Genomic DNA, 21,357 nt, shown 5'->3' with positions numbered 1-21,357 from the left:
GTTGGGGACAGATTTTTTGAACAATGTGCAATTAACTGTCGAGCACGGGCACGTCGAGATCCGCCCAATGAGCAAAGCTCAGCGAGTGGAAAGCGATCTGCCCGAAATATTGCTCATAAACGTGTGTGAAGAAGCGAGTCGGGTAGACGTGTCCCAGGTAAAAGATTCCGAAATTTCTAGGCGTGTGATGTCTATGGTGGAGAATTATGAACCCAAAAAGATACGCGAAGTAGGAATCGAAATGACGATCATTTTAAAAGACGAGGAACCGGTTTATCAGCGAGCTAGACGTCTGTCCGCGGTAGAGAGAGACGAAGTAAATACGCATATACGAGAGTGGCTGCGCGATGGAATCATTCAACCCTCGTTGTCAGATTTTGCGAGTCCGGTCGTCCTAGTGCGTAAAAAAGACGGGTCATCGCGACTGTGCATTGATTACAGGCAACTAAATCGAAAAATTATCAAGGACCGATATCCTCTCCCACTGATAGACGATCAGCTGGACGCGTTACAAGGCACGAAGGTATATAGCACGCTCGATTTAGAAAATTGATTTTTTCATGTCGCGATAAAACCCGAGTGTAGGAAATACACGTCGTTTGTCGTCCCGGATGGACAATACGAGTTTCTGAGGGTGCCCTTCGGTCTATGCAACTCGCCAGCCTTGTTTCAGAAATTCGTAAACGCCGTGTTCCGAGAATTAATCAACGAAAAAATAATGCTAACATATCTGGATGATTTAATTATTCCGTCGGTGGACATAGAATCCGGTCTCGAGAGTTTACACAGAGTATTAAAAACGGCGAGTGAGGTAGGCCTGGTAATTAACTGGAAAAAATGTCTATGAATTGGATTTACTGAAGTCAGGCGAGAAATTTCGGTTTCAGAGCGAACACGCGATTGCGTTTGACCGTCTGAAACAGGCATTAATCAATAAGCCCGTGCTAAGATTGTATAGAGTAGGCGCCGAAACTGAGCTTCACACAGACGCATCGAAATTCGGATTCGGAAGCATTCTGCTGCAGCGTGATAACATTGATAGAGCATTACACCCGGTGTATTACGCAAGCGGTAAAACGAACGCAGCAGAAGCCAACTACACCAGCTACGAGTTAGAGTGCTTGGCGATTATCAAATCATTGCGAAAGTTTCGTGTATACCTATTGGGTATACCGTTCAAAATCGTAACAGATTGCCGCGCGTTCGCCCTGACTATGCGAAAAAGGGATCTTTGCGTGCGTGTGGCGCGATGGGCATTGTTACTCGAAGAGTTTCAGTGCACAATCGAGCACCGTTCGGGAAATAGTATGCGACATGTAGATGCGCTCAGTCGTTACCCGTTGCCCGAATGCATGGTAATCAGCGAGAGCGACGATAGCATAGGTGCACGGCTAAGGAAAGCTCAGGTGTCGGACGAGAGCATCAGTAGGCTTCTTGATGCAATAAAGGAAAACCCGATTGACGGCTATTGCGTGCGAGGTGGTCTTTTATTTAAAGCCATCGATGGCGATTATAAATTAGTAGTACCACTGTCGATGCAGACCAGCGTAATCAGACGAGCTCACGAGGTTGGACATTTTGCAGTCGGAAAAACGGAGTCAATTATCAAGCGAGACTATTGGTTCGCGCATATGAGACCCAGAATAGAAAAGGTAATAGAAAATTGCGTTAGTTGTATCCTCGCGGAACGGAAACATGGGAAAGGAGAGGGCTTTCTGCACCCAGTGGAAAAGGGCGAAACCCCTTTAGATACATTTTATGTGGATCATGTAGGACCGCTCGTTTCTACCAGGAAAAATTACAGGCACATTTTCCTAGTGGTTGACGGTTTCACTAAATTTGTGTGGTTATACGCAACCAAAAGTACAACGTCTGCCGAAGTAATAGATAGGCTTAGAAAACAATCTGTAGTTTTCGGGAATCCGCGCCGTATAATATCCGATCGCGGCACGGCTTTCACCTCGAGCGAATTCGGAAGTTATTGTTCAACAGACGGAATAGAACATATAGCAATCACCACTGGGATGCCGCGAAGTAGTGGGTAAGTAGAACGGATAAATAGGATCTTGATACCCATCCTAACTAAATTTGCAGCACCTCGCCCAGAAGAGTGGTATCGACACTTGATCGTTGCCAAAGGTTTTTGAACGCTACGGTTAGTCGCAGTACAGGGCTGACTCCTTTTCGGGTAATGTTCGGGGTTAATATGCGACTGCAAAATGATTCGCCTCTGCGAGAACTTTTAGAACGCGAATGGCCTACCTTTTTCGACGAAAGCAGATGCGAATTGCGAGAATACGCTAGGGAAAAGATTACGGAAGTACAGCGAGAAAACAGAAATAGTTTTTACAAGCGCCGAAAAACCGCGAGAAATTATGCAATCGGTGATCTAGTGGCGATCAAAAGGACTCAACAAGGGCCCGGAGCGAAATTGTCGGGAAAATATTTTGGTCCGTATCGTGTAACGAGAGCGCTGCGAAACGACCGATATCTCGTAGAAAGAGTAAGCGACCACGATGGTCCGAGGGAAACGAGTACAGCGGCAGAATATATGAAAATCTGGGTGCATGATTTCGAATCCGATCAAAGCGACGAAGAAAATGCAGAGTGTATCTGAGGCCAGATACTTTTGTAGGATGGCCGAGTGTGGGAGACGGATAGCCACTGTGCGAGGACTAGGACAAAAACGTGTCCTCGCCAGCCGATAAGACGCGCATGCGGGCCGTTGGCTGGTGTCAACGACACGAAGCATAAACAACACATGGGTGCGTGCGATAGGTGAGCGACCGATGAGTGCAAATGTGGGAGAGAAAGAGAGGTAAAGGGCGATAACCGCGAGGTAGGCACGTAAGCGAATACGTAGCCGAAAACTGATATACAAACCGCGAAGCAATTATAAACCGCGAAGCAACGAGAGAGACACATTTTTGTAAAACAGCGAGCAGTGAGAGATAGCGAGTATTGTGAGATAGCGAGAATCCATCCGATATTATAAAGTACGCATTTTATTCTATTAATAAAATTACTTACACCCATAAACACGTGGGATAATTGTCTCAACCGACAACCCGATCAAATCCCTACATTATATTATTACAAAGGGTCTAGTTTACAAAAATAACTACATTAATTATGTATGTAGTTCGTAACACTTATTATATTTTCTGTTTTAAACAAAACAATGTCTGATTTTACGTTACTTTAATATTCGGACACTTCAGAAAATTGATAACAATGTTCAAACGTAAAAATTTTTGAAATTTTCAATAAGGTTTTCTGATAGATCTTTATGAGCTGAATACGAATCTACAAACCGTTTCTTTCCAGCACGTCCAGTTTTTGAAAAAAAAACAATTTTTTGAAAAAATCGCATATTTTCAACTTTGGAGCTGTGCTGTGCTTTGACAGTAATAGCTATTTAGTTTCTGTTGACACGAAATGATTCTCTGGACTCTTCCGAACAAAATGATATAAATTGTTATTATATAATAGATATCTAAATATGTTTACATAATGTTCAAAGTGAGAAGGACACCGAAAACGCTCCACTTTTTATTGATATTTTCCAATTTGTGTATTTCAAAAACAAAAAATCTAGGACAAAATCTAACCATAGCACGGGATAGGGCAGACCATTCTGCACAGGAAAGTAACAATGAAAGTTACAAAATCTGTTTTGTTTTAAATAGGGTAGCGAAACAGTTCAGCAGCACGACGGCGACAGTGGTACTTAATAAATAAAAAAAATTTTTACCTTATCGCACGGTAGCACGGGTCTAATAAACAAAAATAGCAACATTAATTATATAATTCGGAACCCTTATTATATTTTATATTTTAAACAAAACAATTCCAAAACACTTTGGAAAACTAATAATTTTTTATATCATTTTCACAACCAGTAATTTATTTAATATTTTGTAGGATATTCTCCTTGTAGAATGATCTCTTTCAAACGTTGAGGCATGTTACCAATTATTTTTTTTAAATATTCTGTTGATATATTTTTCCATTCTTCTTGCAATCGCTGCTTTAATATTTCTTTAGAAGTTATTGGAATCGTCCTAACTCTTCGATCTAGTTCATTCCATACATTTTCAATGGGATTTAGGTCTGCAGATTTCGGAGGTGTTTGTAGTACCTTTGGACAATTGTATAGCAAGTATTCTTGTACAATCCGTGCTTTGTGTTTGGGATCGTTGTCCTGATAGTACTTAAAGGTTCTTTGAATCCCCATTTTTGTCGCACTTTTTGCTAAATTAATTTTTAGGATATTAAGGTACACATTCTTATCCATTATGCTGTCAATAAAAACTAATTCTCCAGTCCCAAATGTTGAAATGCACCCCCATACAAGTACATTTCCACCGCCATGCTTTATGGTCGGCTTCGTATTTTTGATATTGAATTCTTCACGTTTCTTTCGCCACACCATTCTTCGCCCATCTGAGCCAAAGATGTTAAATTTACTCTCATCGCTAAAGATGACGTCATTCCACCATGTATCATCTTTTGAAATAAACTGTTTAGCAAAATTTAATCTTTTCTTTCGGTTATTTTCATTTACATATGGCTTTTTCCGGGCAACTCGTCCATAATAATCACCTTCTTTTAATACCCTGCGTATTGTTTGAGGGTTTACTAACACTCCACTATTTTCAAAAAGTTCGGCTGCTAGGTTTGGTGCACTTATCGTAGAATTTTTCTTTATTTTCCTAATAATTTTCCTTTTCTCGCGCATGTCTAACCGCTTTGGCCGTCCTCTTTGTGGTATAGAACTCTATGCGATCTTCAGGTATAAATCTTTTAATAATGTCTCCCACGGTACTTTTGTTTATCCTAAGCATAGCAGCAATTTCTCTGTACGATTTTCCTTTTGAGTTGTCAAAAATCACAAGTTGGCGTATGACGTAAGAAGTATTCTTCCTGCGTCCCATTATTGTGAGGAAATTAAAATAAACGAGGACATCCTTCGATTAGAAAATTTGTTTCGCACGCTTCCGTTTCATTGGCTCTGGTTTCTCTCCCTCATAGCCCAACCAATCACCGCAATCGTTCCTCAATCCCGCACGCGCATGCGCCCTTACATACCAGGTCATTCGTGCCGCGAAATTTGAACATACTACTATAAGTGAATTCAATGAATACCAAAACACAACTGATCTTCTGAGGCTTGAGACTGTATACAGAGATTACGATGTTTGTAAACATAACTTACATTCGAATGAAGTATCATAATAGTTACGAAAGAAAAGATTAAATTTTACTAAACAGTTTATTTCAAAAGATGATACATGGTGGCATGACGTTATCTTTAGCGATGAAAGTAAATTTACAATACATATAATTAATGTTGTTATTTTTGTTAACTAGACCCGTTTTAATAATGTAATTTACAACTCGACATAATGTAAGTTACAGTGCGACAAAGTAAAAATTTTAGTGGCCGTGCGCGTCTAACGGTAAGCAAGGCGACCGCCGTCATTAAGTACCACTGTCGCCGCCGCGTGTTCTGCTGAACTATTTCGCTTCCCTATTTAAAACAAAACAGATTTTGTAAATTTCTTTGTCACTTTCCGGTGGAGAAAGGTCTGCCCTATCCCGTGCTATGGTTAGATTTTGTCCTAGATTTTTTGTTTTTGAAATATACAAATTGGAAAATATCAACAAAAAGTGGTGCGTTTTCGGTGTCCTTCTCACTTTGAACATTATGTAAACATATTTAGATATCTATAATATAATAACAATTTATATCATTTTGTTCTAAAGAGTCCAGAGAATTATTTCGTGTCAACAGAAACTAAATAGCTATTACTGTCAAAGCACAGCACAGCTCCAAAGTTGAAAATATGCGATTTTTTCAAAAAATTGGAAACAAACGGTTTGTAGATTCGTATTCAGCTCATAAAGATCTATCAGAAAAGCTTATTGAAAATTTCAAAAATTTTTACGTTTGAACAGTGTTATCAATTTTCTGAAGTGTCCGAATATTAAAGTAACGTAAAATCAGACATTGTTTTGTTTCAAACAGAAAATATAATAAGTGTTACGAACTACATACATAATTAATGTAGTTATTTTTGTAAACTAGACCCTTTGTAATAATATAATTTACAAGTCACTAACTTCTATCTTTATCACGAATAAAGTTACAGTGCGAGAAAGTGAAAGTATTAAAGTGTCCGAATATTAAAGTAACTCACTGTACATGGGACTTACAAATGTAACTCGTATAACACAAGTTTTGTTCTTTCATTTTGAAAAATGTGCAGTTTTCAGATTTGTCTCCGTTTTATAACTTATAATTAATAAACAAAATGAATCAATTTAAAACATAAAAAATCAAAGAAGTAAAAATTGTTTACAGAATTGGTCATGCAATTTGTTAATAAACCGTCGAGATAACTTAAATTAAAAAAAAACCGCTCTGCGTTAACTTGTTGCACAGAAAACCTGAATTTTTGATAAAACGGGCGAGATCAATTTCAGGCACCACGAGCTCGTCGCGCGGTGGTCTCTCCCCAATCCTCTGCCGCCGAGTGCCCGCCGTTTGCATTCTGGATCTTTGTGATCTTTATAAGAGAAGCCACTGAATGGATTATTCCAAAAATTAAGGAACAGATAATGTGGACCGTTTATTTTGAAAGTGGTGCAAGTCCATTTTCCAATTCCATTTCATTTTATTTTAGTTTACACTAAATTAAGCATAAATTACGTCATATCTCATTTTTTTTAAAAAAGGACTTACACCACTTTCAAAATAAACGGTCAATGACGTAATTTATGCTTAGTTTAGTGTAAACTAAAATAAAATGAAATGGAATTGGAAAATGGACTTGCACCTCTTTTCTCGGAGTTCGTCTAAATTTCAACTCTTAATGTTAACAATTGACGTTACAGTGATTTTTCAATGAAAAACAAATTATCACGACTCCTAATTAACTTAGAGTAACATATTTCGTTTTAAAATTTATAGCCAAGTTGCAGTTATGGAATGGTCTATGCGGCAATTCAACGGAATCAAAAATGACCCATTCTTTGGAGCTATTTTTCGGTGATTTAATTTTAAAGATTCATTTCATTTGAGTTTATATAATAGTACAACTCTCAAAGAGTAAAAAATACCCGTGCTGATTGCTGCCCGACTTGTCCGAGATGGAGAATTTAACTTTTCTGGAGACGCGTTTGGGATAAATTAATGGCTTTTTGTAAAAACGAGGAAATATTTACTTCAGAAATAAACAAAGTATCTTTATTCATTGCATAAATTCTCATCGAGTAAAGTTTTCCATTCAATGTTCTTATTGCGTCCTTTTTACGAAATATATGTGTACGCCTATAATACCCGTATCAATTATGTCAATTAAAGATAAATAAATATCATTTCCAACAAGAGATTTGTATAGTATTCTTCTATGTGGAATACCCGGAATATATATTGTGCCATTCTTACAATTTATTTCTCGGGAATACCATGTCAAGTATCTCGTATGTAATTCCATTGATTAAAAAAATAAGCATCATTGCAAGTACGAATAAAAAGGTTCATCCCTGCACACATTAGTACGTATTGTTTAATTCGCGGATTTCTTTCCCTCGCACCGTTCTTTTCCTACGTTCCGCGAGAATCGTAGGTCGTAGGTGTTCCATCGTTCTCCTAACGGGCGGAATTGTCATGTGGCAACAGCGTAACAAACAATCGATACGATCCACCACGTGGTGCGAGGTTACATTTATCGACTCCCTCTGCTTTATCGATGCACGTGGTAACGCAGGCCAAAGTGACTGACAAATACCATAAACGCCTGTAGCGGAGAATCCTTGAACTATACCACTGTTTATTTCTGGGCTGGACGCGTCGAATCGTAAATTCAAACTTCTGCGTTCCAGAAGTGATACAGTGACAAAAATTGGATTTCTACGATAGTGTGATAGTGGTGTGCAGGATGGTCTGGCTGCGTTTGACGAGAAAACCATTAAATCGTGTGATATCTAACAAAATGTGACTTGTGCAGCCATCTTGTGTGTTCATCGGCGTGTCATAATCGCACACTTTCTAAAATTCTAACTCTTTCAATTAGAATGTGTTTATTGGTGTTTATACGGACCAGACCACCCTGTAGGGAAGTCTACCCGTGAGTTCAATACCCGTGAAAAGTTCATTTGTGTAATTGTTCAGAGACAGAAGTTGGAATTTACGAAGTCGATTGTCTCTCTCGTACATCGCGTATACATACACGGTTCTCGTTGATGTGTGAGTGCACTCCAGGGCCGGCTCACGGAGTCTCCCGTCTTAACACTAAGGCTTTGTCGTCGTTCGTTACATGGAACTGTCTGCGGTCTGCCATCTGAAACGTTGACTGTTCTTTTTTACCCAGGGCATAATCCCACAATCCTTTTGCTTCCAGCATCCATCTTATTTCAATTTTCCATGTCCGGTAATTGCTTTCGGACAATTTGTTAATGTGAAACTCATTTCTTCATGCTCGGCACTCATCTTGTAGATCCCACGTTTCACACGTGGTCACTTATAGGTTATGTTGTACCTTTAAACGATTCTGGATAAATTCTGGTAGTATCTTGACGTATTCTGGGCGTATTCTGGGCCCATAACCATTGAAAGATGATTTCACAGAGCGAAGATACTTTATTTTATGACAGAACAAATTAACATACACTAAACGCCAAACAAGAACATAACTGTTTCGCTCGCGCATCTCGAATGAGCATGAGAGGTCTCTCGAACCCTTGGTTCCCCCACTTTCTCGCTTTCTGTAACAAGGACGATAGAATTTGTCATACACCAGGTGACATAATGAAGTATTTCTCAAGACATGAATACTTATGAATTGGCACTTCACAGTCACTCGATGTATGATGCTACACGAGGCATACTGATGCTCAATTGTTTAAGAGGTTGGTAACTAAGGTAACCGAGAGGAATATGCGCAAACAAGACCGAAATTCGTCATTTCGCAGTTATGGTCTCATTTGGTTTTTAGTGTACTTATTTACAACATTTGAACACGTCTTTCTTACACACTCACTCAGAACGGAATAGAGAATGAAACGCATGTTTCGGAAGGGACCTTACAACAATCTAATCGCTCACAGATGTCGCGAACGTCTTTCAATTTATATAATAAAAAAAAGTACGTACAACGCCTAAAACCTATGACCAAAAAATTTTCTACGGTTCCGTTGTGACGTGTCAGGATGACTACCCCGCACAAACAGTATGAATAACATAGGATGACTCCGAATCACTGACGAGTCATACACCACCCCCTTTACGGAAGACCAAGGGCCCAGGACTAGGCCCAGACTGTATATATTACCTTAGGACACTACACCAGTAGTCATTACGTTACCGAAACTCTCGGCACGCGCATCCTGTCAATTAGTTCTTGTAAAGTACAATTTGAGGATTGTACTCGTTTTCCGACCAATTAGTTGTATCCTAACAATTTATCTCGTGTTACTGTTTGGAAGTAAATATTAGAAAACGGACATCTCCACTTTATTATTTATTCAACCCAACTACGTAACACCGTTGTAGGATGCTTAACCGATGACACCAATTGTGTTCTTGGGAGTAACGTCAATATTTTAACATGTAGGGTGAACCACGAATCATGATCAGTAGAGATCGTTTTTTTCATGATTTTTCAAGGTCACCTTCAATTTTCTTTAAAAAATTCAATTTAAAAAAAAGTAACACATGTTATGTTATGATACTTACCAAATTCGTCTTGAAATCCTCTAACAGATAGGCGTAAAAAAATTATAGGTATATTTGCAAAAAATTGAAGGTGACTGAAAAGTCATGAAAAAAGAGTTGACAAAAAATTTGTTATAATCACGTTAAAGCTGTCTTGAAACCATGGTATACCTGATAAAAACATTTTCGATCGGACTGCTAATAACAGTAATCTATACTGATCACGATTCGTGGTTCACCCTGTATAAAGTTGTAGCATAGTTTTAATTATGTTTATTTAATTTCTTTAATTTATATATTGTTTTGCTAAATGTAAGAATACTTAAAAACGTATAATATACTCACTTAATAAAGTGAATACAAAAATGCAAAGTACTAGAGTGCGTTTTTTCCGTGAAATAACGTCGAAAAAATCGGTTATTGATTTTTAAAACTACGGCATACCCTACCAAAAAATCTCTAGAAAATATACTACAATAGTTATGACGATATGTTGTTACTGTAATTGTATAAATGCAATCGCTTAAAATCTTCCATAAGAAATTCGTATATTTCGTCATTTTTTAGTTTTTGTAATTTTTCACGCCTAGGATTTTCAACCAGAAAATCGGCACAAATTCTCTACTGCATGCCCCGGTAACTAACATTTATCAGATTTTTTTTATAGATTTTGTGCATGTCATTAAAGAGAAAATATAGGAAAATCCGGATAATCCGAATTGTCTCTGTTACTACCCTCCTGGTTGAGATAGAGCGTTGAAAATTGGTACACATCTTTTACTTGGTAAACTATCAAATGGCCCATCACAAATCCAACTCGTTCTAAGGCACTTTTGACCCCCTTATCGGGCTATACCCTTTATTTTGGTATGTATTTTGTATAACTATGCTTTCTAAAATTAGTAACTGTATCCTAAAAATTAATACGAATCGAAATGCAGATTCGTTAATACACGTATATTCAAATATAAGCGAAATAGTACACGTATATTTAAATATACGTAAAACAGTACAAGTATATTCAATATACGTGAAATAGTACACGTGTACTTAAATACACGTGAAATAGTACATGTTTGAAATTCGACTAATTGTAAGTCGTTCGCGCACCGTCGCGCGGCCGAGGTTTCCCGAGTTTTGTCGAAATCTCGCGAGATTTCGTCGCGCTCCTCGTAACCGAGAAATATTACGCGAATTCGGCGAAACCAATCCTGCCACACCTGTATCGCCCGATGACTCACCGCCAATCACCGAGCTGTGCAAAAAAGGACTCTCGAAGTGTCCTACACCAACAGCCAGCAGACTAGAACAGAATAGGAAGAATACTGGTACTATTCTCGCACGACAATTTTGCACGCACATCGCGTCGTTGTTGTACAGTTTCTTTGTTGCAACCAAGCAACAAATTCTTATCTCATGCGCATCGCGTAACATTTTCGTATTATTTACTGTATATCGTCCAATAAACGTTCTAAGTGTTCGGTCTATCATTGTAATTTCTCGTGTGTTTTCTTGGACTCGAGCAAGAGTCCTTCAACTTCCACGCTCAGCGCTGAGCGATCCCAGTGATTTCATATCGAAATTTGCGGCAAGCAGCCCGTTTCGAAACAGTACACGTGAAATAGTACACGTGTACCCGTGTACTTAACACGACACATCCTGATGTACGTGTACGTGAAATACACGTGTGCTTTTAATACACATTCAGAATCACGACCTCTCGTATAAACATTGCTGGCAAATGTCAAGTTCGGTTAGCAACTTTCGCCCTTAACGTGTAATCTGCGGGACAAAAAGGAATTAAATTGCCACCAATGCTCATACAGTTATCCAAGAAATTATAGTTCAAACAAAACTTTCAAATAATACATAATTTAGAACGGTACTACATATTACATATATTACTATGTAACGAAGAACTTTTCACATATCTGAAAGTAGAAAACTCCTCAAGAACTTAGTCTTCAATTCATATAATTTCTTTTTTTCACAGTTATTCTCATACGCATACAAATTAAAACAGCATACCAAAAAAGAAAGAATGAAATGGCAAATGAAACTCAGCCGAATAGATAGGGCTTTCATTCACTAATATTTTCGGTTAGCCAGTGTAACTAATAATATACAGAGTGTTAATAGAAATGTGAGACATTTTTACAGCGTGGATTCTACCTGCGCAAACTAAGACGAAAATCAGGAATTACGAATTTACGCTCGAGACTTTGTTTTTGACTTAGACATCAATTGTAAAAATTATGGGCGAAATACAAAAAAAGTACTTGAGAGGCGCGTTGTTTAACTGTTTCGCGAGTTGGTTTCGTTCATTTCATTTTTTCTCATTCATTAGTTTCACTAGGTCATTGATCAAGCCTGTCTGTCAGTTGAGCATCGTCTGTCTGAGTAGTATACATATGTACCTAACCTACGTGTCAAACGTATTTCACGTATATTTTGTACATATTTTCAATAATTCATAACTCGGAAACGAAGCTTTGCACACAATTTCATCATTTTTTATTTTCGTGTTACTTTGACATGAAGAATCCACCATGTGAAAGTGTCCCACATTTTTATTAATACCCTGTTGAGTGATATAGACAAGTGGGAGTCCATTATTGGTTATTTCGTCAGCCATTTAACACTTCTTGGTCCTGTTGTCAGTTTTGGTAGACCAAACTATACAATCCTTAACTTCGTGTCTTTTTCAAATAAATAAAACTTTGTAATCGTTAATTAATAACTTCATGACTATTTGATTACAGAACGTGTTACTGAAAGTTTGGATCCTATTCGTTTCTTTAACTGATTCGAGGATATGTTCTTCATTTTCTGAACTAATAGCGGAGCATCCTTTACGAACAGTGTTCCTTCCTTACCACAACTGGTTTTTTGAGAAATATCTATAAACATATAATAACTTTCAGTTGTGTGTAAAAGAAGTAAAAAGATGAAACATATTAAAAATTGTCTGTTTACCAGATGGAATTTTTTTGCCGATGATCGTTTTATTTTTGGGAAGGCTGTCTTCCATTTTGATCGATTTATCGATATCTACAAAAACTTCATTTGTTTTATTTGTCTTGCTGTGGTGACGAGATCTGTTCACTTTTCTCTCTTCAAAAGATACGCCACAGTTTTTGAAAGCGGTGTTCGTACACTTGCTACAGTGCCACACGATTCTGGGATCGTAAACGTCGATGTCAACAACGGGAGGTTGGTGACACAAAGGATGATAGACTTCCTGACAATCTTGACACTCCAATAGAATCAAGGGTCCCAGCTTTGCGCCGTTACAGATCTTTCGCATCAGATATGAAATTAATATTACAAATAACAATCGAATTTAATAAATTCATAGTTGAAAATATTGATAGAAAAAGTTCACAGTATTCCCTCCCTGTTTAATTTCCGTTCATACACAAAATCATCGTTACCTTCTCCCCTGTTATTGGTAAGATTGATGCAAGAGCCAACCAGCTTCACGATGTAAGCATCTCTCTTTGAAAGTCGTATAAGTCCAATTTGTAAAACACGAGTCGAAACTACTTTTAGTGACAGATTAACGCGTCTTTTTATGTTGAAATATTATCTATTTGTGTTAATAAATTAGGCGATAAGACTCAAGCTAATAAGCGGAATTACATAGATGTTAAAGTACAAAATGTTAAAAGTTCAAATACAAAATATTGGACTTATATCACATTTACAAACATGATGGAGAGAAAATACTGTATTAACTTTCATTCATACATAACTACTAGGCTGCGGAGTTTTATGTATTTATAATATCTATTAACATACAAAATATATGTCACTAAATAAATGAAACACTTAATTCTGGATCAAATTATTCTCAACATATTCTGAACTGTATTTATGCAATTATAGGTTTTTGTGAATTAATGAAGAGGAACTAGACTTAAGCAGAAATTATTTTCCTCTATTAGAGGTTTTGTCAAAATACTATTAAAATACAGCTAAAAATTGTAAATTTTAATTTAATCTTTTCCTATACTAAATTTTACATAGTCGTATGAGCTATAAATGCATAAAATCCGCATTCGAGTAATATGTTTGTTACATTTGTATTGATGACTTTTAAATGACGAAAAAAAGTGGGTTTGAGACAAATTTTTTTCTATCATTTTGCTTGCAGCTTCGAACAATTTATTTTACCACCAATAGCTTTTTCATACATTCATAAACAGCAGAGTTATTTAGATGAACCTGTTTGTCGTGTCCATTCTGTATTTTGTTGAATTCCTTTTGAATCCATTACTATATCGCGATGTGGTCAAAAATTGCAGATACATTAAAAGACGAACAAAAATAATCTTCAAATATATGAAATCATGCTCAACTACCGTGGATAAGAAAAGTATTGGCACATACCCACTGTTTTGAAATAATCTTATAGATGCTTAGATTATATAACAAAGATTTATATTACTTCACGCATTTTTAACCCGCTCACTTGATCTTTTTGGCATCCTGTTCAAAAATTTTTTTCATAAAATCAAGAATGTTCAAAATTGTTGTTTTTACATAAACAGTGAGCTTGCTCACGATAAATAACGAACTAGTAGTCACAGTAACATCGCTTTTCTAATGTTTGGGTGTCATTTAAAGAAGTTTGGTTCGGCCGATCGTCAAAAAATGTTCTAAATATTGTCACTATGGTGATAAAGTAGATGTTCACTGCAGTGGACAAATACAGTTACACAAAAGCAGTACATTTTTTATGATTTCATGTTTCGTATTTTACATATTTGTTATGTGAAATTCGAGTGTGCAAATACTGTTTGTACACAATGCAGTTATTTTGTTAATTATACTAATGGTCACAACGCTTACAACAGTTTCTTCAACAATTTTTGTGCATCACTGAAAACAAGTTAGTCGGAACACCCCATACAATAAACCCGGGCATATTAATTTAAATAAGTATACATATAGAAATTCTCGCATAAAGACCTTGCATAAAAGCCCGTCTCCTGATCCTTCATCCGGAATAGATATTGTCGGAATATCTCCTTTTTCGCTGTAATCTTCGACTTCTGTACTGAATGATCTTAGTTGTTCCCAATTATTTTCCGTTGCAACGTCGAATGTATTTACAGATTTCCAACTAGGTTCAACTGTGTTGTCGAATGTATTTATTGGTTTCCAATTAGTCTCCATCGTATTAGTCACAAAAAGTGGTACATTCATCGTTTTTGTCGAAATATTTTCATTTTTCCGTATCTTCTCAACCTCTTTTTCCGATTTGTCGTTTGAAAACGATGTTCCACGAGTTCCTGCGTTTTGAACAAATTTCTGTGGCATCCTTGCCATTAAAGTCTTGTCAAAACCGTATTTCCTCTCGATAATTGCGTCTAGCATTTTACGGAGCTTCTCTGCGCTGTCGTCATCCGTAGAATGAAGTAACGCCAGAGCATTGAAGAAATCGTTATCGATATCAAATGCATCTGCCGTGTCTTCGTACATTCTCTAAAAACTGGAATCAATTTTACTATTGAATTATTCTACATTGTTTTTAATGAAAGTCTATCTTGATGCATTAGTATGCATTCTCGGTCAATGAGCTTTGAAACTCCAGATTTGCTCAAGAACAATTTGAAGTTTTATAGACGATACATTTCTTGCGCCATTTTTAGTATTTTATAACAATACAAGTATTGTATACTAAGCTGTAATATGTCCTAGATAATATTTACTTAAAACCCTCAATAATTTGGTAATGCCTCATTAGGTATATTTCAAATTCGGTAACTATCCTAAAATTTATGGACAAGAGTTTATAACTGTAGCATTCACATTTACATAAATTCTTTTAAAATAAAATTCTGTAAGCAATATTAGTAAGCTACAGGACATTCGAGGAAGTAAGTTCGGGGACTGATAAGCTTGTAATGCAATATTAAATTCACTGGAAAGTATTTAGTGAATATACATTAATAGATCAAATCACCTAGAAGACATAGTAATTTGATAAAGAAAATTAAATTTGATGATAAGAAAATATGAAGAGTGTATAAAAATAGATTATCATTCGAAACAGGAGTTTTCATAAAAATGGTAATAATAAATTAAGCAGACTATGAGAGTTTAATAATGTATATGTAGAACCTTTAATAATATTTACTGAAATATTTATTTCGTTTCATATCAGCAGTTATAGAAATGATGATACAAATTTATATTTTTGTAAACTACAACAGAACTGGTAAATTAGGAGATACGACCATTATTACCATTTTATGAAGATATTCTAATAGCAAACTATTAAATAACTGTGTAAATTCTGAAATAATAGTGTATATAGTAACATATATCATCGAAACATAAAATTATTGTTCGTTGTGATATGATTGTTTGAATAATTTCAATTCCGTTTTCGTCAATATCGTAATAATAAAAGTTATTGATTACTCAATGGTAACACAAATTCTCGTTAAATACTCTTATTTGTTTTAAAAAAAAAGTATTTAATTATAAATATTATTTTACTTTAGTGGAAATGTCGTTCTAATGAAAGTTTTATTTAATCTGTACTTCATCCTTTGTTAGTGTGTTGGAAAATTTTAACATTCACAAATTTTGAAATCACATATAAGTTTTACTTATTTTACTTAATTAAATGTGTATATATATGTTAAAGAAAATCACAAACAAAATCGAAACGGAAAAATATTTTAGAGGCAATGGGACTGAACAATATTTTTGAATAGTTAAATCTAAATTATGGATTTTACAGTTGTATCGTACATAAATGTGCCAAACAAGATAATATAAATATTTAAATAAATTTTTATAAATTTCTTAGTTGATTTGAAGTTAATAAATTTGTTAATACAAAAAATATGTTCCTTAAATTTCGCTTCTTGAGAATTAGTTTAAAAAATATGAATTTGCATAAACTTTTGCAATGCAGTTACATAATTCAATGTGATTCCACACACACGACATGCGCGTGCATACACGCATACACACAGCAAACAAAGGAAGGGTCAACTTCTTCAAATTTCTTAAACATTACTGTCGTTGTAAGTAATAGATTAAACAAGACGACATAAATGAGAATATGAAACTTACAAGAAAATGTTCTGTATTCCTATAATATATGTATTATTTAGTTGTCTTCAGTTTCCTCCTCTCTAAATTTTTGGTGAGACGAGAGAAAGTCCTGACCGTAGGTAGCTCTTAGTCTCGAAGCGACATTAACGTGTACAGAAATGGCGACTATTCGTGGCATTCGATCATGTCAAATATACTGACATTAACTATTGAAACTCTGGATGAATGTACATTGTGAAATATGCTAAAGAAAAATAATTGGTATTTATCATCTCGAACATCGACCTATCCAGGAATTGTATATCGATAAATCTGAATCGATGCATTATTGCTCTCTGTTCTAGTAATAGTGCTACTCGCCGCAGTGCTGCCATTGCAATGTGGAAACGGCTGATGTTTTATGAGCTGCCTATGGATTTTAAACAATCTCAACAGACGTGCATAGGTATGCAAAATGCTTTACAGGAATAACTGCAATCATAATTAATGAAATTTCTGTTTCGTATAGTACCTAATAAAAAGGAAACAGGAATATTCTTATTCAATAAATAATAACTGTAATTAATAAATAATAATGTGGGCAATAATTTTGGTTTAATTCTTGCTCCTTTACGACAGTAAATGCAATTCAGCCAAGTTTGCTTGGACGGAATGGTCTTATAATGTTATTTCTGTTGTCACAATTCTAGCTATTAACTTCGTGCCATTTGGATTAAAAATGATAAAACATAATCTTACAGGCGTAATTGTGCAAGTGGAATTTGTAATAAAGGAGCGCAAAAACTGTATATATTTTGTTCATTCGTTTGAGACTATGTCTGTTGCGTAATGCTCGGTTTATAATTGCTGATTTTAGGAATTTAGTGGACTGTATGTGTGTTGCATTTGCATGGAACGAGCCAGGATGGAAACGGATGTCTGGTGACAGCTGCGTGGCAAGTAAATGTACACATGTTGGCTTTATGATTACTTTATTGCGTCAATATTAGTTGAAACAATGAGAGAGCTAGGATTCAACGTATGCAATGAACCAATGAGTGATCAGCTCATTAATTATGAATTGAAGAATGAATGTGCAAGCTATGGATTGTGAATATAACAGTGAGTGATCAACATTACTTGATATTTATCAAATCAATGCCTGAGCAAAATACTTCATATGAATAGAATCAATGGATGAGCAAGCTTGAGAATGTGAACACAATAAGAATGAGTAGAATTACACTGTGTAAATCGTGTGATTTAGGCCATGTGAATCTGGTTGATCAAGTCAAATGTAGAGTACCTTTCTTATTAATTTAATGGCCACACTATGAGTGGTTCTATTGCAATAGATTCTACGTGTAAGTGAGACTTGAGTGTTTACCGTGCGGATGAGTAACCACTGCGTTGATATGCGGAGCGAGGTGGTCGTAAATCACCTCGTGGTCGCAGGTGGTTTTGATAATGGCCGATCAGCTGGTGAGTGTTCAGCGTGAGCTGTTCTGTTATTGAATTGGGCTATGGTGTGGTATAGAGTTGTTCGTAGTGATTAGGCGTTCCGTCACAGTGTTCACGATTTACAAGGTAATTGTAGAGTTGTACACAAAGAGTCACACAAAATAAAAACTGTCGGGGCGTACTCGATGCGGTTGAAACAACGATCTTAACGAGAGTGTGAAAGTGAGAAGTCGTTTCCGCCCGCTTGTAAGGAAGACGGATGTGACGTATCACTGACACGCACGCCACGGGCCGCGATTGGCTCGTGGTGAGCGACGCGCACGCCACGCGCAGCTATCGGCGCGTGGTGTGTGTGACTCTGCGGTGATGATGCCAACCATTACCGATGCATCGTTCATGGCTGATCGGCTGTTGCATGGTCGGTTCGTTGGTGATCATTGGGAGGTGCTGCCCCCGTCAATTGATTTGTCTCAATATTGAACATTCCGCCCGCCATCAGCAACTGTATTGCTGATCCCTGTTGATCAGCTCTTCGGTAACAGGTACTGGTAGAATGGCGAGCTTCGTGATTGGTCTTACGAGTGTGGTTGTTGCAGTTCTGAGTGATACCACACGCGTGAGCTGGTCTTTTCCTGGATGGAGTTGAGTGACTCTTGCAAGAGGCCACTTGCTTGGTGGGAGCCTCTCGTCTGTGATCAGGACTAATGAGCCAATCTTAATTTCATGTGATGGGTGATGCCACTTTGACGTCGATAAATGACGTTGTAGATACTGAGCTGACCATCTCGACCAAAAGTACTGGAGCCTCTGTTGAATGAATTGCCATCGTGATAATCTTGTTTGAGCGGTGTATGTCAATGATGGCTCTAGTACTGTTGTGATCGGTTCTACGATCAAAAAGTATGCTGGTGTTAGAGCTGCTACGTCGTCAGGGTCATCTGAGAGCGGTACCAACGGTCTTGAGTTGAGAACTGCTTCGATTGGTATGAGCAGGGTGATTAGTTCTTCGTAAGTGAGCGCAGCTTCTCCTACTGTTCGGTTCAAATGATATTTCACTGATTTGACCGGTGCTTCCCACTTCCCTTCCATGTGTGGGGCTGCTGGTGGGTTGAATTTACATGTGGTCCCATCATTGGTCAATGAGCAGCACAAGGCATTTAATTCTTGAGTGCCTTGAGTGAACAGTTTCTTAAGTGTGGCATCTGCTCCAATGAAATTCGTGCCGCAATCACTGTAGAGAGTGTTGCAGATGCCTCTGCGTCCAGTGAACCTTCTGAATGCAGCGAGAAATGAGTCAGTGGTATAGTCACTTAACGCTTCCAGATGCACTGCGGAAGTGACAAAGCACACGAATATGCACAACCACCCCTTCTGTTTTTTGGCGCCTCTTCCCTTCCAGGTCTTAATGGTCAATGGACCATCGTAATCCACGCCAGAGGTGAAGTATGGTCGGGATGGTGTGACTCGCGTGGGTGGTAATTGACTCATTAACTGTTGTGCTCGTACGTCACGTTGCCGAGCACATTTGATGCAGCGGAGTATGTACGATCGGACTGGAGTTCTACCACCAATGATCCAGTAGGATCGCCTTATGTGGTTCGTTGTTGATTGAGTGCCACCATGTTATGTTTTCTGATGTGCATCTGCTATGATGAGTGAGGTGAATTTTGACTGCCGAGGCAGTATTGCTGGATGAATTGTCTCAAGTTCCAATTGTGAGCGTTCCAACCACCCTCCAACACGAATGATGCCCTGAGTGTCTATGTAGGCAGTCAATCGATTGAAAGGATGAGCTGGTGGTAGTTGATTTGACCCCATGAGCTTGAGTTCACTGGAAAAATACGCTGCTTGAGTTGCTTTGATCCAAAACACTCGTGAATGATCTGTTTCGTGTGGCGTGATCGGACTTGCGAGTGTTGATTGTGGCATTCTCTTAATGAGTTGAACTACTCGAAAGCAAATTGCGATTACTCTGAGCAGTCTGATGAGTGATGAAAATCTGTATATCATCTCCCAAAGATATTCAGGGTGAGTTGTTGCCACAATGAATGATTGTCCATGGCGCTCTTCTAGATGAGTCTGTGATTCGTGATATATTGGCTGAGTTGGCCAAGAGCTCTGGGTCCCAATGAGCCACTGTGGTCCTGTCCACCACAGTTGATGCTTCTGGAGCTGGGAGATGCTAAGCCCTCTTGAAGCGCAATCGGCTGGATTTCCCTTTCCAGGAACAAATCTCCATACGCTGCTTGAAGATAGATCTTGAATGGTTGACACTCTGTTCCTGACAAAGTCTTTCCAGCGTGAAGGGTGTGATTTGATCCAGGTGAGCGTTACTGATGAATCTGTCCACAAAAAGGTCTGTGCTTCATTGAGTTCTAACGTATGCTGTACGTATCTCATGAGCTTAGTTACGAGCAGAGCTGCAGTGAGTTCGAGCCTAGGTATAGACATTCTCTTGAGTGGTGCTACTTTTGATTTTGCACAGATGAACGTGGTCTTTTGTTGATCACCTGGATTCATTACCTTGATATAGATAGCAGCAGCCATTCCTAGTTGTGATGCAAATGAGAACCCATGTAGTTCCGCTGTCGTACAGCTGGCGCCGCCACTTTTCACGAGCGAGCCGCCGGCACTGGCGCTTCATCGCCTCGACCGCGTCGTCCGGCGGGTCGACCCCGTTCCGGCGGAGGCTCTGCAAACACCGATACAGATCGGCGTCAGCCTCCGCCTGGAAATCAAAGGGCACGACCACTGCCAGGACGGCCGCCGCCTTGTGGGAGATGGTGCGGTACCCCCTCGCGATCTTGATGGCCATGCAGCGCTGAATGCGCCGCAGTAGCTGCCGGCCCCGCCGGCGGGCCATCAGGTCGCGGGCCCACAAGGGTGACCCGTATAGGGCCATCGCCCGCACCACCCCCATGTAGAGGCGGCGTACCCTCTCCTCCGGCCTCCCGAGATTGGGCATCAGACGACCCAACAGGGTCGCCACGCCCTGAATCCGATGGGCCAGGCGGCCGAAGTGTCCCTCGAAGCGCCAACGGCTGTCCAGGTCGAGGCCGAGGTACTTCATACGTCCCTCGACCCGGACACAGGCGTCTCCTACTCGGACCCAGGCCTGG

The 21,357-nt window shown here is 38.2% G+C and overlaps 3 protein-coding genes across 3 annotated transcripts; all 3 read right to left on the bottom strand.

The window, feature by feature from the left end:
* Nucleotides 1-12,469: 12,469 nt before the first annotated feature.
* LOC107186328 (integrator complex subunit 12-like) lies at nt 12,470-15,208 on the bottom strand. The gene is made up of 4 exons (XM_015574170.1): nt 14,851-15,208; nt 14,696-14,778; nt 12,698-13,019; nt 12,470-12,621 (listed from the first exon to the last, which is right to left on the bottom strand). The coding sequence occupies exons 1-4, from the start codon at nt 15,206-15,208 to the stop codon at nt 12,470-12,472; spliced, it is 915 nt and encodes a 304-aa protein (XP_015429656.1).
* Nucleotides 15,209-18,733: 3,525 nt separating this feature from the next.
* Nucleotides 18,734-19,726, bottom strand: LOC107186327. The gene has a single exon (XM_015574169.1). The coding sequence runs from the start codon at nt 19,724-19,726 to the stop codon at nt 18,734-18,736; it is 993 nt and encodes a 330-aa protein (XP_015429655.1).
* Nucleotides 19,727-19,861: 135 nt separating this feature from the next.
* On the bottom strand, nt 19,862-20,785 carry LOC107186326. The gene has a single exon (XM_015574168.1). It carries the CDS (start codon nt 20,783-20,785, stop codon nt 19,862-19,864), a length of 924 nt encoding a protein of 307 aa, XP_015429654.1.
* Between the last annotated feature and the right edge of the window lie 572 nt (nt 20,786-21,357).

This window comes from Dufourea novaeangliae, unplaced genomic scaffold (genome assembly GCF_001272555.1).
Source record: "Dufourea novaeangliae isolate 0120121106 unplaced genomic scaffold, ASM127255v1 scaffold77, whole genome shotgun sequence".
NCBI lineage: Eukaryota > Metazoa > Arthropoda > Insecta > Hymenoptera > Halictidae > Dufourea > Dufourea novaeangliae.
Note: the sequence above shows the minus strand (reverse complement) of the source record. Positions and strands in the feature narration are given on the sequence as shown.

Coding starts and splice junctions, on each gene's coding strand:
- LOC107186328 (XM_015574170.1), bottom strand. CDS start 15,208: ATGTACGAAGACACGGCAGATGCATTTGATATCGATAACGATTTCTTC. Junction 14,779..14,850: donor CGACAACACAGTTGAACCTA/GTTGGAAATCTG, acceptor CATTCAGTACAG/AAGTCGAAGATTACAGCGAA. Junction 13,020..14,695: donor GAGACGGGCTTTTATGCAAG/GTCTTTATGCGA, acceptor CTGATGCGAAAG/ATCTGTAACGGCGCAAAGCT.
- LOC107186327 (XM_015574169.1), bottom strand. CDS start 19,726: ATGAGTCAATTACCACCCACGCGAGTCACACCATCCCGACCATACTTC.
- LOC107186326 (XM_015574168.1), bottom strand. CDS start 20,785: ATGGCTGCTGCTATCTATATCAAGGTAATGAATCCAGGTGATCAACAA.